At 48.7% G+C, this 13,651-nt stretch overlaps 1 protein-coding gene across 1 annotated transcript in view; it reads right to left on the reverse strand.

Moving 5' to 3' along the window:
• The window catches only part of PRKX (protein kinase X-linked), a 104,220-nt gene that overhangs the window by 52,755 nt on the left and 37,814 nt on the right, over positions 1–13,651 (reverse strand). The window contains 1 exon segment of the mRNA XM_033201763.1: positions 13,062–13,230. Within this exon segment, the coding sequence (XP_033057654.1) occupies positions 13,062–13,230 (169 nt within the window).

A 13,651-nucleotide genomic window follows, 5' to 3' on the forward strand; every position in this document is an offset into this window, starting at 1 on the left:
GAGATAGGGTCTCATAAGATGCCCAGGTTGGTCTCAAACTCCTGGCCTCAAGCAATCCTCTCACCTCAGCCTCTGACAGTGGTGTGATTACAGGCTTGAGCCACTGCGCCCTGCCTATTTTCATGTCAGAAAGGTTTGGGCTGATACGGGAGGAAGGAGTGAGTCCAGCGGAGATCGGAGATCAATGGAGAGCAGGGGAGGGCATCTAGATACGCTATGGTGGCTTCTGTGAAGACGGCATTGACGTGGATGGGCTCTGGAGATGGGTTTTAGAATTGGAAAGGGGCAAGGCGTGGTGGTGTGCACCTGTAATCCTAGCTACTCAGGAGGCTGAGGCAGGAGAATCGTTTGAAACTACGAGTTTGAGACCAGCCTGAGCAACACAGTGAGATCCTGTCCCTACAAAAAAAAAATTTAATTAGCTGGACATAGTGGTACGCACGTGTGGTCCCAACTACTTGGGAGGCTGAGTGGGAGGATCTCTTGAGCCCAGAAGGTCAAGGATGCAGTGAGCCATGACTGCACCATTGCACTCCAGCCTGGATGAGAGAGCAAGACCACATCTCTTAAAAAAAAAAAAAAATTAAAAGGGCAGGACTCAGGATTACAGTGAATGCAGTCAAAGAAAAGGAAGAAAAAATGGTTCCTAGGTGAGCCCCAAGAGCTGGAAGGGCCGCTTACAAAATGGGGAAGTGCAAATGAGGAACTGACTAGGGCTGAGGGGCAAGGAGGAAGAGCAGGAACTCATTTTGGTGAGAGGCATCTGAGCAGAAGGCTCAGAGAGTGGTGAAGTGGGCACACACGTGTAGCTTGGCAGGCTGAAGGCATGGGTTGGCAGCAGCGCTTGGGAATCTGGAGACCAGCAAGACAGTGAACGCAAATACAGAGCAAGAGGAATGAGAGGGCAGAGGGGCTCCTGTTTCCCACTGCGGGGTCCAAGGAAACGTCACCAGGAAGTGCATGTCCACAGGCACACAGCCTTGCTCCTAGGGTCACATCCACCCTCCATCCTCTGCAACTCTGCCTTGCACAGCTGAGCTCCTCTCGAGGAGAAAGTGAGGTCACCTCCCCTGCTGCATGCACTGGAAGACCTCCCCCGCACCAGCAGCACATCCACGGTCCCTTTCCTCCACTTCCACACCATCTGTTGTTTCCTTACTGTTTTGTTTTTTTCCTGGATAGGGTCTCACTCTGTTGCTGCACAGGATGGAGTGCAGCCGTGCAATCATAGGTCACTGCAGCCTTCAACTCCTGAGCTCCAGCAATTCTCCCACCTCAGCCTCCTGAAGACCTGTGACTACAGGCATGTAACACCATCCCCCGCTATTTCTTTGAGCTTTTTGTAGAGACAGTGTCTCACTACATTGCCCAGGCTGGTCTAAAACTCCTGGGCTCAAGCCATCCTCCTGCCTGGGTCTCTCAAAGTGCTAGGATTATGGGCGTGGGCCACCATGCCTGGATTTTTTTGAGTTTTTATAACCGCCATTCCAATAGATGACTGGATAAAGAAAATTTAGTATATAAAAGCCACAGAAAATGTAGTATATCAACACCGCCATCAAAAATAATATCATGTCTTTTGCAACGACAGGGATGGAACTGGAAACCACTATCCTAAGTAAAATAACTGAGACACAAAGTCAAATACCGCATAGTCTCGCTCAAAGGTGGGAACTCAACAGTGGGTCCACATGGACATAGAAATGGAAATAACAGATACGGGGACTCCCAAAAGGGAAACGTTGGGAAGCGGTTGAGGGCCGAGAAATTACCTATCGGGTACAATGTTCGTTATTTGGGTAAAGGGTACACTAGAAGCCCAAAGCTCACCATGACACGATACACGCATGTACCAACGTCCACGTGTGTCCCTGAATGTCTACATATCAACAACAATAATAACACTACAACTTCTCTTCCTCAAAACACCCCAGAGGGATCTCCAAGAAAACAAGAGACAAAAATGATGCATACTCTAGTGGCATGAGGCCAAAACTGTGTGGGGCACGTGTGCGTGTGTGCATGCATGCATATATGTGTGTGTGCATGTGCACGTGTGTGTGCGTGTGTGTGTGTGAGGGGGCTTTTTTAACACAAAGAAAAGTACAGAAGGATCCACACCAGGCTGTCAAATAGCTACCCGGCAATGAGGGCGGGTGAGTGGAAGAAAGGAAAACGAGGCAAGCCTCAAAAACAATCTATAACTAAAAACAGTGCACAGGCGCCCTGCATCAGTGGGAAAGGCATCTCATTATAATACTAAAAATGTATTTGAGGGGCTGGGGTGGTGGCTCACGCCTGTAATCCCAGCACTTTGGGAGGCCCAGGCGGGTAGATCACCTGAGGTCAGAAATTCCAGATCAGCCTGGTCAACTAGGTGAAAACCTGTATTTACTAAAAATACAAAATTAGCTGAGGGTGGTGGTGCATGCCTGTAATCGCAGCTACTTAGGAGGCTGAGGTGGGAGAATCGCTTGAATCCAGGAGGCAGAGGTTGCAGTGACCCAAGATTGCACCGCTGCACTACATCCTGGGTGACAGAGGGAGACTCCATCTCAAAAAACAACAAAATTAAAACAACGTATCCAAGCAGCTGAAAGCAGGCAATGGAACAGATACTTGCGGAATCCTGTTCAGAGCAGCATTATTCACTACAGCCAAGAGGTGGAAGGCACCCCAGTGTCCATGGATGAATGAATGGATAAACACAACATGTTGTATCCTCTACACAATGGGATACTACCCAGGCTTAGAAAGCAGGGAAATTCCTTTCTACAGGATGGGGGAATCTGAAGGACATTACAGTAACTGAAAGAAGCCAGCCACAAAAGGACAAACGCTGTAGGATTCTGCCTGTATAAGGTTCCTAGAATCACCAAATTCATAGAGCAGAGAGTACAAGGGAGGCTGCCGGGGCGGGGCTGGAGGGAGGGGCAACAGGGTGTGTTTCATGAGGACAGAGTTTCAGTTGGGGAAGATGGAAGGGAGTTCTGGAGATGGTTGGGGATTGGGGGGCAGTTGCATAGAAACATGAATGCGCTCCATGCCACTAAACCGTGCCCTTTTTTTTTTTTTTTTGAGACAGAGTCTTACTCCGTTGCCCAGGATAAAGTGCAGCGACACAATCTCAGCTCACTACAACCTCTGCCTTCCTGCTTCAGCCTCCCGAGTAGTGAACTGTACACTTTTTTTTTTTTTTTTTTCCTGAGATGGAGTCTCGCTCTGTCGCCCAGGCTGGAGTGCAGTGGTGCGATCTCGGCTCACTGCAAGCTCCACTTCCCGGGTTCACACCATTCTCCTGCCTCAGCCTCCCGAGTAGCTGGACTATAGGTGCCCGCCACCATGCCTGGCTAATTTTTGGTATTTTTAGTAGATGGGGTTTCACCATGTTAGCCAGGATGGTCTCGATCCCCTGACCTCGTGATCTGCCCACCTCAGCCTCCCAAAGTGCTGGGATTACAGGTGTGAGCCACTGTGCCGGCCGTGAACTGCACATTTCAAAAATGGTTAAAATGAGGCCGGGCATGGACGCTCATGCCTGTAATCTCAGCACTTTGAGAGGCCAAGGCAGGAGGACAGAGTGAGGTCAGGAGTTTGAGAACAGCCTGGGCAACAAAGCAAGATCACACCTTTGCCAAAAATTAAAAAATTAACTGGGCATGGTGGCATGTGCCTGTAGTCCCAGCTTTACTTGGGAGCCTGAGGGAGGAGGACTGCTGAGCCTGGCAGTTGGAGACCAGCCTGTGCAACACAGCAAGACCCTGTCTCTACCAAAAATTTAAAAATTAGCCAGGCATGGTAGTGCACACCATAGTCCCATAGTCCCAGTTACTTGGGAGGCTGAGGCAGGAGGATCACCTGAGCCCAGGAGGTTGAGGCTGCAGTGGGCCACGATTGCACCAGTGCACTGTGGCCTGGGCAACAGAGCAAGAACTCATTCTTTAAAAAAAAAAAAAAAAAAAAAAAGGAAGTTAAAATAGTAAAATGTTATGTGATATATGTTAGCAAAATAAAAAAAATAAATTTTAAAGAATGTTTTCCAGCATAGAGCTCAATCTATGCATCTATGAATGGGGGGAAAAGTCAACATAAAGAAAGGGTCAATGTCATCGACAATGACTGAGACAAGGGAGGTTTCCAGTCCCCTCCCCGCCTCTCCAGTGACCTCGGCTGAGCTGCTCTCTGTCCTCATCTTTAGCTGACAGCAGCACTTTCCATCTGCAAAGCTGATCTGCTGTCTTTTATTTGCAGGGTCTGTGGGGACGGCTTCTCCTCTAAGGGATTTTTTCGCTTCTGCTTTTGTTTTTATGAACAGGCAAATCAGCCTCACTAATTTGGAGACGCCTGATACAGAAGTTGGTCCTCCTCTCTCCAGAGGCTGCCATAAAGCTGGGCTTTTGTTGTGAGAGAAGAAAATGAACCATCGTCATCCCATCTCCTCCAACATCTCTCTATGCTACGCGAGGCTCCGGAACGGTTCTGCTTTCCGACCTGGCTCCACTGCAACTAGCCCTTAAACAAGGTGATCTAGCAGCCCTAGGTGGCTCCATCCACCTGTGGCTTCCTCCCTCCAAGGACCCTGCCCAGGCGCTCTTCTGCAGAGACAGCTGCCTGCAGATGTTTTGCGCTCCAAGTTTCCCAAATTGGAATACACTCTCCCTCCTTGGATTTCCTCAATGTCCAGCAGCCCAAATGCACAGCTGAGCCAGAGCCAGTCCTTCCTCACAGCCCAGTCCCCATGGCAGTCTCCTACACATCTGAGCTCACTGCATTCCTGTGTCCACCTCCTGGCTGAACCCAGATTTGAATTGCCCCCCATGTCCCTCCTGCCCCCGTAGTGACCCATGGCTTCCATGTCACTGCCTGTCTGGAATGGTTTTCCACCACCTACTCCTTTCAGTCAATCAACCCCTACTCCTCCTGCAAAATTCTCCTTAGGTGTCCATTTCATCTCCAGCCCCTACCTCTTGCCCTCCAGAGCTGGTGAGGCCCCTTTTCCACGTATCGCTGGGACTCTTCTCAGCCTACGCAGTTCTCCTTAGACCAAGGCACCGGAAGACACGGCATCAAACAGAAAACTCTATTCAGAAGACGCTACAATTGCATTCTCTTGCAAGAATTTAAACCTCCCTTTCATACATAGAAAAAGGGAATGAAGGTAAGAAATAATAAAAAAGAAAAATATAGATAATAAAATAAGCCTCCCTTTTTGAAGCGTCTGCTTTGCCCCAAATACTAAACATGCAATGTATCATTTTTTGGCCAAAGAAGAGGAAGAGAAGATCCAGGAGCTGCCTGCCTTCACTCTGGTCTCTAAGCATTGCAGGCAGTGATGACAGAGCAAGAAGCGCTATTTCTAGATTTTTGCTTTTAAAATTCAAATAGAGAGAAAAAAATAAATAAATAAAAGGAGAGAACATGGTGTTCTTTGTTTCTGAACTCTCAGGAAAACAAAGGAATGATTTTACTCCTACCCCCAACAAGTACCAGTGACGATGGGGACCACACTCAAGTTTGCAGACTTTAAAAAAAGATGTTTCCAAGAGATGCATCCATCCTCCCTGAAGAAGAGGTTCTGGCATGAACTCCTCTCCATGGAGAAACGAGCGGTCATCCAGGAACTAGAAGGATGTGGCCCGGAGTGGAGAGACCTCTTGCCTTCCAAGTTCTGTAAAATAAAGCTGGCTAAGCCCTGCAACCACAGACCAAACTCACTGGCTTGGCTCAGCTGCTGTGCCATAGATAATACGGCACTGGAACCACAGTTTGGCCCATAAGCCAATCAATCATGACGGAAGAGTGGGGCTACAGGCTCAGGGGCTGGGGCAGAAAAGGGAGAAAGGGACTCCACTCGCACAGGTAGTTATCTGTCTGTGCATCCGCTACAGTGGGTGTCAACGGGACTGATTCTGCTCCCGACAATAAACACAGGACAATGTCTGGAGACATCTTTGGCTGTCACACTGGAGTGGGGGTGCTAGAGGCATCTGGTGAGTGGAGCCCAGAGACACTGCTCAGCACCCTACAGTGCACAGGATGGTCCCACCACAGAGAATCCTCCAGCCCCAAATGCCAGCAGTGCTGAGGTTGAGAACTCTACTAATACGTTCCATCATCAATCTATCAATCAATTACCTATCTATCTCAATATCTATCAACCATCTACCATGTATAGCCACAGCTATTTATCAATCAGCTATCATCTACAGCTATCATCTATCACACCTATCTCAATATCTATCAATCACCTATCATCTATAGCTATCATCTACCTCAATATCTGTCATCTATCAATATCTGTCTCAATATTGATCTCTATCCATCCATTCATCCATCCATTCATCCATCCATCCATCCATCCATCTATCAACGATCTGTCACAGTGGTTCACAACCGGGGATAACTTTTTGTCCCCCCATAGGAGAAACTTAGCAGTATCTAGGGACATCTTTAGATACTGGTCACAGATGGGATGGGTGCTCTTGGCATCTGCTGGGTGGAGTCCAGGGACGCTGCTCAACACCCTACAGTGCACAGGATGCCCCACTACACAGTCCTCCATGATCCTGCCCCATGTGTCAGCACTGCTGAGGTTGAGAAACTCTCTTTTAGCATGAGAGCTCTGTCTATACGCAATCGGTCATTAATCTATCAATCAATCACCTACCCATCTCAGTATCTATCATCTATCATCTGTAATTGTCTATATTAATACCTATTATCACCTATCTTAATATCATCTATTAGCTCCCCATCATCCATCTGTTCACTTACACCTATCTTAATATCTATTACCTATCACCTATCCATCTCAACATATACTTACCTATCGTATCTATCATCTCTCTGTCGGTAGTCTGCCATCACGGTGGTTCACTAGTGGAGAAAACTTTGCCCTCCCTCCCTCAAGGAACACTTGGTTACGTATGGAGACATTTCTGCTTTTCATAACTGAGGTTGCTGCTCCTGGCCCCTGGTGGCTGGAACCCAGCGACACTCCCAACACCCTGCAGTGTGCAGGATGGCCGCACCCCCGAGACTCCTCCAGCCATAATTGTGAGGCACCTCCGCTTAAAGTCCCTGTTTTATACTTTCATCAAGAAGTCCAAGGCCTAAAACTGCCAGTATGGAAAGCAGACGTTGAGCAAGGCAACTTACATTTAGAAGAGAAGCTGCACAGCTGGGAGGATGGAATTCATTCTTCACAGAGGATCTAGGATTCTCCTCTAAGACATGCTCCTCATTGTGCAACGCTGGACACCCTCCAGCATCTTACCCATGGGGCTGGCCAGACCCAGCGTGCTCTCTCGTGTTATATACAGGGAATGCCAAGTGCCTGAATGCGCTGGATCAACTTTAATCCAGTTCTTAAAGCCACTTGATCCCTCAAGTGTTAATGCACAGAAAAAGCAAAATGCTATAGCAGGTTATCATAATACTGCAGGGCACTGAAAGATCAATTCTCAGCAAGTCACTAAGGAGGTCTCATGGGCTAAGTTACATCACCCTCTCCAAGTCCATATTGTTTTTTGGATTCTTTTCTGAGACAGGGTCTTTCTCTGTCCCCCAGGCTGGAGTGCAGTGGCACAATCTCGGCTCACTGCAACCTCCGCCTCCCAGGCTCAAGTGATCCTCCCACTTCAGCTTCCTGAGTAGCGGGGACTACAGGCACCCCCACCACACCCAGCTAATTCTTGTATTTTTTGTAGAGACAGGGTCTTGCCATGTTGCCCAGGCTGGTCTCAAACTTCTGGGCGCAAGGGACACTCCCACCTCAGCTTCCTAAAATGCTGGGATTGTAAGTGTGAGTCAACATGCCCAAGTGGCAAACTCATTTTCTGTAATTTTTTGGGAAAAGTCACCTGTAAACTGCTATCACCATTAAGTCTTTAAAGGCTCATTGTTGACAATCATTTCCCTAGATCCAAAACTTTTCACAAGAGCTGTGGACTTCAGGGCCTGCCTTGTTTTCTGCACTATTTCAAAATCAAAGAAACGTTTTGTTTTGTTTTGTTTTGTTTTTGAGACGAAGTTTCGCTCTGTCACCCAGGCTGGAGTGTGGTGGCATGATCTTGGCTCACTGCAAACTCTGCCTCCCAGGCTCAAGAGATTCTAGTGTCCTGGCCTCCCAAGTAGCTGGGTTACAGACGTGTACCACCACACCCAGCTAATTTTTGTATTTTTAGTAGAGACAGGGTTCTCCACATTGGCCAGGCTAGAATTTTCTTTTTATTTTTTTTCCTTAAGAGACGAGATCTCACTATGTTGCCCAGGCTGGTCTGGAACTCCTGGTCTCAAGCGATCCTCCCGCCTTGGCCTCCAAAAACACAGGGATTACAGGTGTGAGCCACTGAGCTCGGGCCCAAATCAGAGAATTCTGAAATGAGCTCCTGCCACGTTTTCCCAAAACACTGAATAAAATCTTCCCAAGAATAATATCAAAAGTGGCTTTAAATTCCACGTAGACTTTAAATGATGAGGAAAAATTCATGCTTTTTGGCACCACCACCAGGCGGACCTGACACGCTCACATTCGACTACAACCAGCACCGAGGAGCCGGTGAGCTGTACAGGCAAAGGACAATTCATGAAGCATCCAAAATGTCCTCTTCAAAAGCTATCATGGTGCAGAGAAATTTCACTCCTTAAAAGATGAAACAGGCCAGGCACGGTGGCTCGCATCTGTAATCTCAGCATGTTGGGAGGCCGAGGTGGGAAGATGATTTGAGCCCAGACGTTGAGACCAGCCTGGGCAACAAAGTGAGACCCCATCTCTACAGAAAATCTTAAAATGAAGCAGGTGTGGTGGTGCACATCTGTGATCCCAGCATGCCAGGAGGCCAAGGCAAGTGAATTCCTTGCAGCCTAAAGTTCAAGACCAACCCAGGCAACATAGCAAGACCCTGTTCATAGAAAACAAACAAAAACATTATCCTCACCAAAGAGATTGTGAAAAATATATACATATATTTTTTAAAAATTAAAAATAAAAACATTAGCAGGGTGTAGTGGTGGGTGCCTGTAGTCCCGGCTACTCTGGAGGCTAAGGCAGGAGGATGGCTTAAGCCCGGGAGGTTGGGGCTGCAGTGAGCCGTGATTGCACCACTGCACTCCAAGATCGGCCACAGAGCAAAACCCTGTCTCTAAATTTAAATCTATATATATATATATACTTTTTTTATATATAAAAGATAAAAATAAACCAACATAGGTAACTTTGGATAGAATTTCTAAAGTCTCTAGGGCTTTATATGAGACTTAAGAAACGTAAATGACTTTGTTCCTAATTGAAAGTAGGGAACATCAAAATCAGAATCCATGTCCCTGCAGGAATCCACCTTATCTGCTAAGGAAAACAGTCGTGAGCTATCCTGGCTTGAAGAAAGGAGAACTATCTAACTAAAGCTCTGTTCTGCAAGCTCCTCCCTACTTTTTAACTTGTGGGAGTTCAAGAATTCCATCCTGGGGAATTCTCTCACTTGCACACCCCACCCATTCCCATGTCCATGCAGTTCGTCTGTGGGATTTTAGATTTCCGAACTGTAGAGTACTCAGGAGCCCATCGCCTAGGCTGCTCTCCTGCTCCAGGAGGCGCAGGGGGTGTGCGTGAGTTCCTCAGGGCTATCATTAACAAAGTACCACAAACTGAGGGTTGGGGTGGGAGGATGCAGCAGACAACAGACATGCATTCTCAGTCCAGGTACAGTGGCTGACACCTGCAATCCCAGCACTTTGGGAGATTGAGGCAGGAGGATAGATTCAGGCCAAGAGTTTGAGACCAGCCTGGGCAACACAGCAAGACCTCATCCTACAAAAACTTTTAAAAGTTAGTCAGGCATGGGGGCACATACCTGTAGTCTCAGCTAGTTGGGAGGTGGTAGAGGCTGCAGTGGTCCATGACTGTGCCACTGAATTTCAGCCTGGGCAAGAAGGAGTGAGACCCCGTCAAGAAAGAAAGAAAAATGAAGAAAGGAGGGAAGAAGGGAGGGAAAAAGAAAGAGAGAGAAAAGGAGAGAGAGAGAAGAGAGGAGAGGAGAGAGAAAGAGAGAGAAGGGAGGGAGCGAGGGAGGGATGGAAGAAAGAAAAGAAAGAATAGAAAAGAGAAAGAAAGAATAGTGAAACCCTGTCTCCACTAAAAAATACAAAAGTGATCTGGGCATTGTGGTGCAGGCCTGTAGTCCCAGCTACTCGGGAGGCTGAGGCAGGAGAATCGCTGGAACTTGGGAGGTGGAGGCTGCAGTAAGCCGAGATTGCACCATTGCACTCCAGCCTGGGTGACAGGGCAAGACTCTGTCAAAAAAAAAAAAAAAAAAAGGAAAAGAAAAGGAAGAAGAAAGAAAGAAGGTATTCTCTCATGACTTTGGAGCCCCAAATCCAAAGTTCAGCATGATGGTGTTGGTGGGGCTGGTTCCTCTGCAGGCTCTGACGGAGAATCTGTCCCTGGCCTCTCGCCCAGGTTCTGGGAGTAGCCGGCAATCCTCGGAGTCCCCAGGCTTGGAGATGCACCATTCCTCCAGCCTCTAACTCTACCCTCACAAGGTGTCCTCCTCTCGGTGTTTGGCCGTCTCTGGGTCTGCGTCTCCTTCCTTTTCTCATAAGGACACCAGTCATACAAGGTTAAAAGCACACCGTACAGCAGAATCAGTCCATCCGACTTGCATTTCATTTTATTTTTTTTTGTTTTGTTTTTACAAACAGGGTCTTGAGTGCAGTGGTGGCCTCACAGCTCAATGCAGCCTCGAGCTCTTGGCCTTAAGCAATCCTCTTGCCTCATCCTTCCTAGTAGCTGGGAGCACAGGTGTGTGCCACCACACCTGACTGATTGTTTAATTTTCTGTAGAAACTGAGTCTTGCTATGTTGCCCAGGCTGGTCTCAAACTCCTGGGCTCAAGTGATCCTTCCACCTCAGCCTCCCAAAGTGCTACAGTTACAGGCATGAGCCACTGTGCCTGGCCACTTGCATTTTAATTACATCTGCAAAGACCCTATTTCCAAACAGCATTCCAATTTCATTCACAGGAGTCAGGGTGAGGATTTCAACATATCTTTCAGGAGACACAATTCGACCTTCAACAGGGTGGAATCCCCAGAACTGGAGCCCCTCACCCAAGATTTCAGGCACACCCCACAGTATCATGCTTAGGACACCTGCAAGCCACAGAAAAATGCAACAAAGCAAACGAGAAAGGGAAGGGTCCCACCTGCAAGCCCAGCCTTCAAAAGAACTCCTTTGTTTTTGTGAAACAGAGTCTCACTCTTGTCACCTAGGCTGGGGTGCAGTGGCATGATCTCGGCTCACTGCAACCTCAGCCTCCCGGGTTCAAGCGATTCTCCTGCTTCTGCCTCCTGAATAGCTGGGAATACAGGTGTGCACCACCACACCCAGCTAATTTTTGTATTTTTAGCAGAGATGGGTTTTCGCCGTGTTGGCCAGGCTAGTCTGAACTCCTGACCTCAAGTGATCCACCTGCCTCGGCCTCCCAAAGTGCTGGGATTACGGGTATGAGCCACCATGCCCATCCTCTGCATATGATTTTGTTCGAAGCTCAGGCAGCATTGGGTCTAGAGGAGAAGGCAGGTGCACTTGTTCCGGTACATACGAGGTGCTCCAATAATATGATGGGAGGCACCCTGTGTCCCGGGGACAGCAGGTGAATGAGGGAAAACAAGTAGGTGTTTCTTAGATGGGGGAAGTGAAGGACAATGACGAGAGCAAAGAAGGAGGCCGGTCAATGAAGGGTGGCCTGGGAGAAGCACCAGAGTGAGTGGGTGAACAGCACCTTCTACCTTCCCCTGCAGGGAGGTGCTGGCAGGAGGCCAGTCCACGAGGATACTGGTAGGAAGATGCCGCATTGCTGGGGCTGTATACGGGATACTTCAGGAGTTCCCTGAGAATGACCAGAGAGAGGCAGGTCATTGCAGAGGTACTGGGAGGACCAGTGAGGCTATAAAGTGAGGAATGTCTTCAAGGGGAACAAGGCTGGGAGAGAAAGACCAGGTAGGAAGGAGGCCAGTACAGAAAATCAGGGCAGAGAGACGGGACCCGGATAAAGCAGAAGATGGATAGGTGGACAGGAGAGGAGTGGTAGTAAGATGGCGGAGGGAAGACGTGGGAATTGGATGGAAGGCACCCATGGAGGGAAAGCAGAGACACGCAGGACGTCCTCGTCTAAGGCACCTGGGTGGACCCGGATTACCCTGCTGGAATGGTCTGAATATCTTGTGTCCTCCCAAATCCCTATGTTGGATCCTCACCCACACGGTGATGGTGTTAGGTGGTGTGTCCTTTGGGAGGTCATGAGGGTGGAGTCTCATGATTGGGATGAGTGCCTTATAAAAGGGACCCGAGAGAGATCCCTCGCCCCTTCCACCATATAAGGACACAGTGAAAAGGCGCCATCTATGAACCAGGAGCAGGTCCTCACCAGACACTGAATCTGCCATGTCTTGATCTTCGACTTTCCAGCCTCCAGAACCATGAGGCAAATGTCTGTCATTTGTAAATTACCAAGTCTAAGATCCTTTGTTAGAGCAGCCCGAATGGACTAACACACCTACCGTAGGACATAAGACTGTTAGGTACCATCAGCTGGAAGGGTGTGGGCTGCATCTAAATGGGATATGTCTCATCCACAGTCAACAGAAACCCACGAAACCTGAAGCCCAGCCCCGTCCAAGAGACTGTGGTCCCTTAAAAATGAACTTAACCAGTTCTCCAGAGAGCTACAGATGCAGAACCCAAGGAGGTGAGGAGACAAAGATCCTTGCATCCTTTTCCAGGCAGAGATACTTGGCTCACCCAGGAGAGGAGCAAGGGGCCTTGGGCATGGACTTCTGAACACAGAGCATTTCTTTTTGGACCTGGTCAGCCATGGAGGTCAGGAGCCCTGGAGGTTTTCCAGCTCTGAGATCAGAGGCTGATAAGACCTGACAAGTGGAGACTGCTGTGGCCTGAGGCTTTGCACGCAGGCCACGGTCTCGGCCCACCCTGCTTCTTACAAGAAGAGACACACAGGGGCCTAGGGAGGGTGTGTGGGGAGAGGCCTCAGGAGGGGACTCACAGCCTGATGAGGAACGGGTGACTGACTTCCTTCAGGACAGACTTCTCATTGTGCACGTGCTGCTCCTGCTTCAGGCGGATGACATCAGGAATGCTCATCACCTTGAGAGCGAAGAAATGCTTGGCTGTCTTCTCCTTCACCAGGTGCACCCGCCCAAACGTCCCAGTGCCTAGAGAGAGAAGAAATCGACAGAGGCCATTTAGTCTCCTGACAAAGGAAGAAACCACCGCAGCCACGCAATCAGCGGGGGGCTGCACCAGGACAGCAAACACAGACCCCAAGCGAAACTTTCAGAGACTGAGTGTCACGGCGCACGTGGGCTGATGGCATTTAGTCAGAGGCGCTCACCTGGAATTTTCCACTGAATACAGAAATTGCAGAGAGAGAAAGAGGGAGAGAGAGGGAGACAGAGAGAGCCATCTGCCTCTGAATGGTTCTTCAATTTGGGGACAAACTGGCCATAATATCTGCAGATCAGTCTTTGCAGATAGCACACCCACACGCCCCACACACCCACATGGAGAAGCATTAGAGTAACAGTAAATGGATTTGTACAACATGCCTTTTTCTCTTCAGGCTCTCTGGTTTTA

The sequence above is a fragment of the Trachypithecus francoisi genome, unplaced genomic scaffold (assembly GCF_009764315.1).
Source record: "Trachypithecus francoisi isolate TF-2019V2 unplaced genomic scaffold, Tfra_2.0 Lachesis_group6, whole genome shotgun sequence".
Lineage (NCBI taxonomy): Eukaryota > Metazoa > Chordata > Mammalia > Primates > Cercopithecidae > Trachypithecus > Trachypithecus francoisi.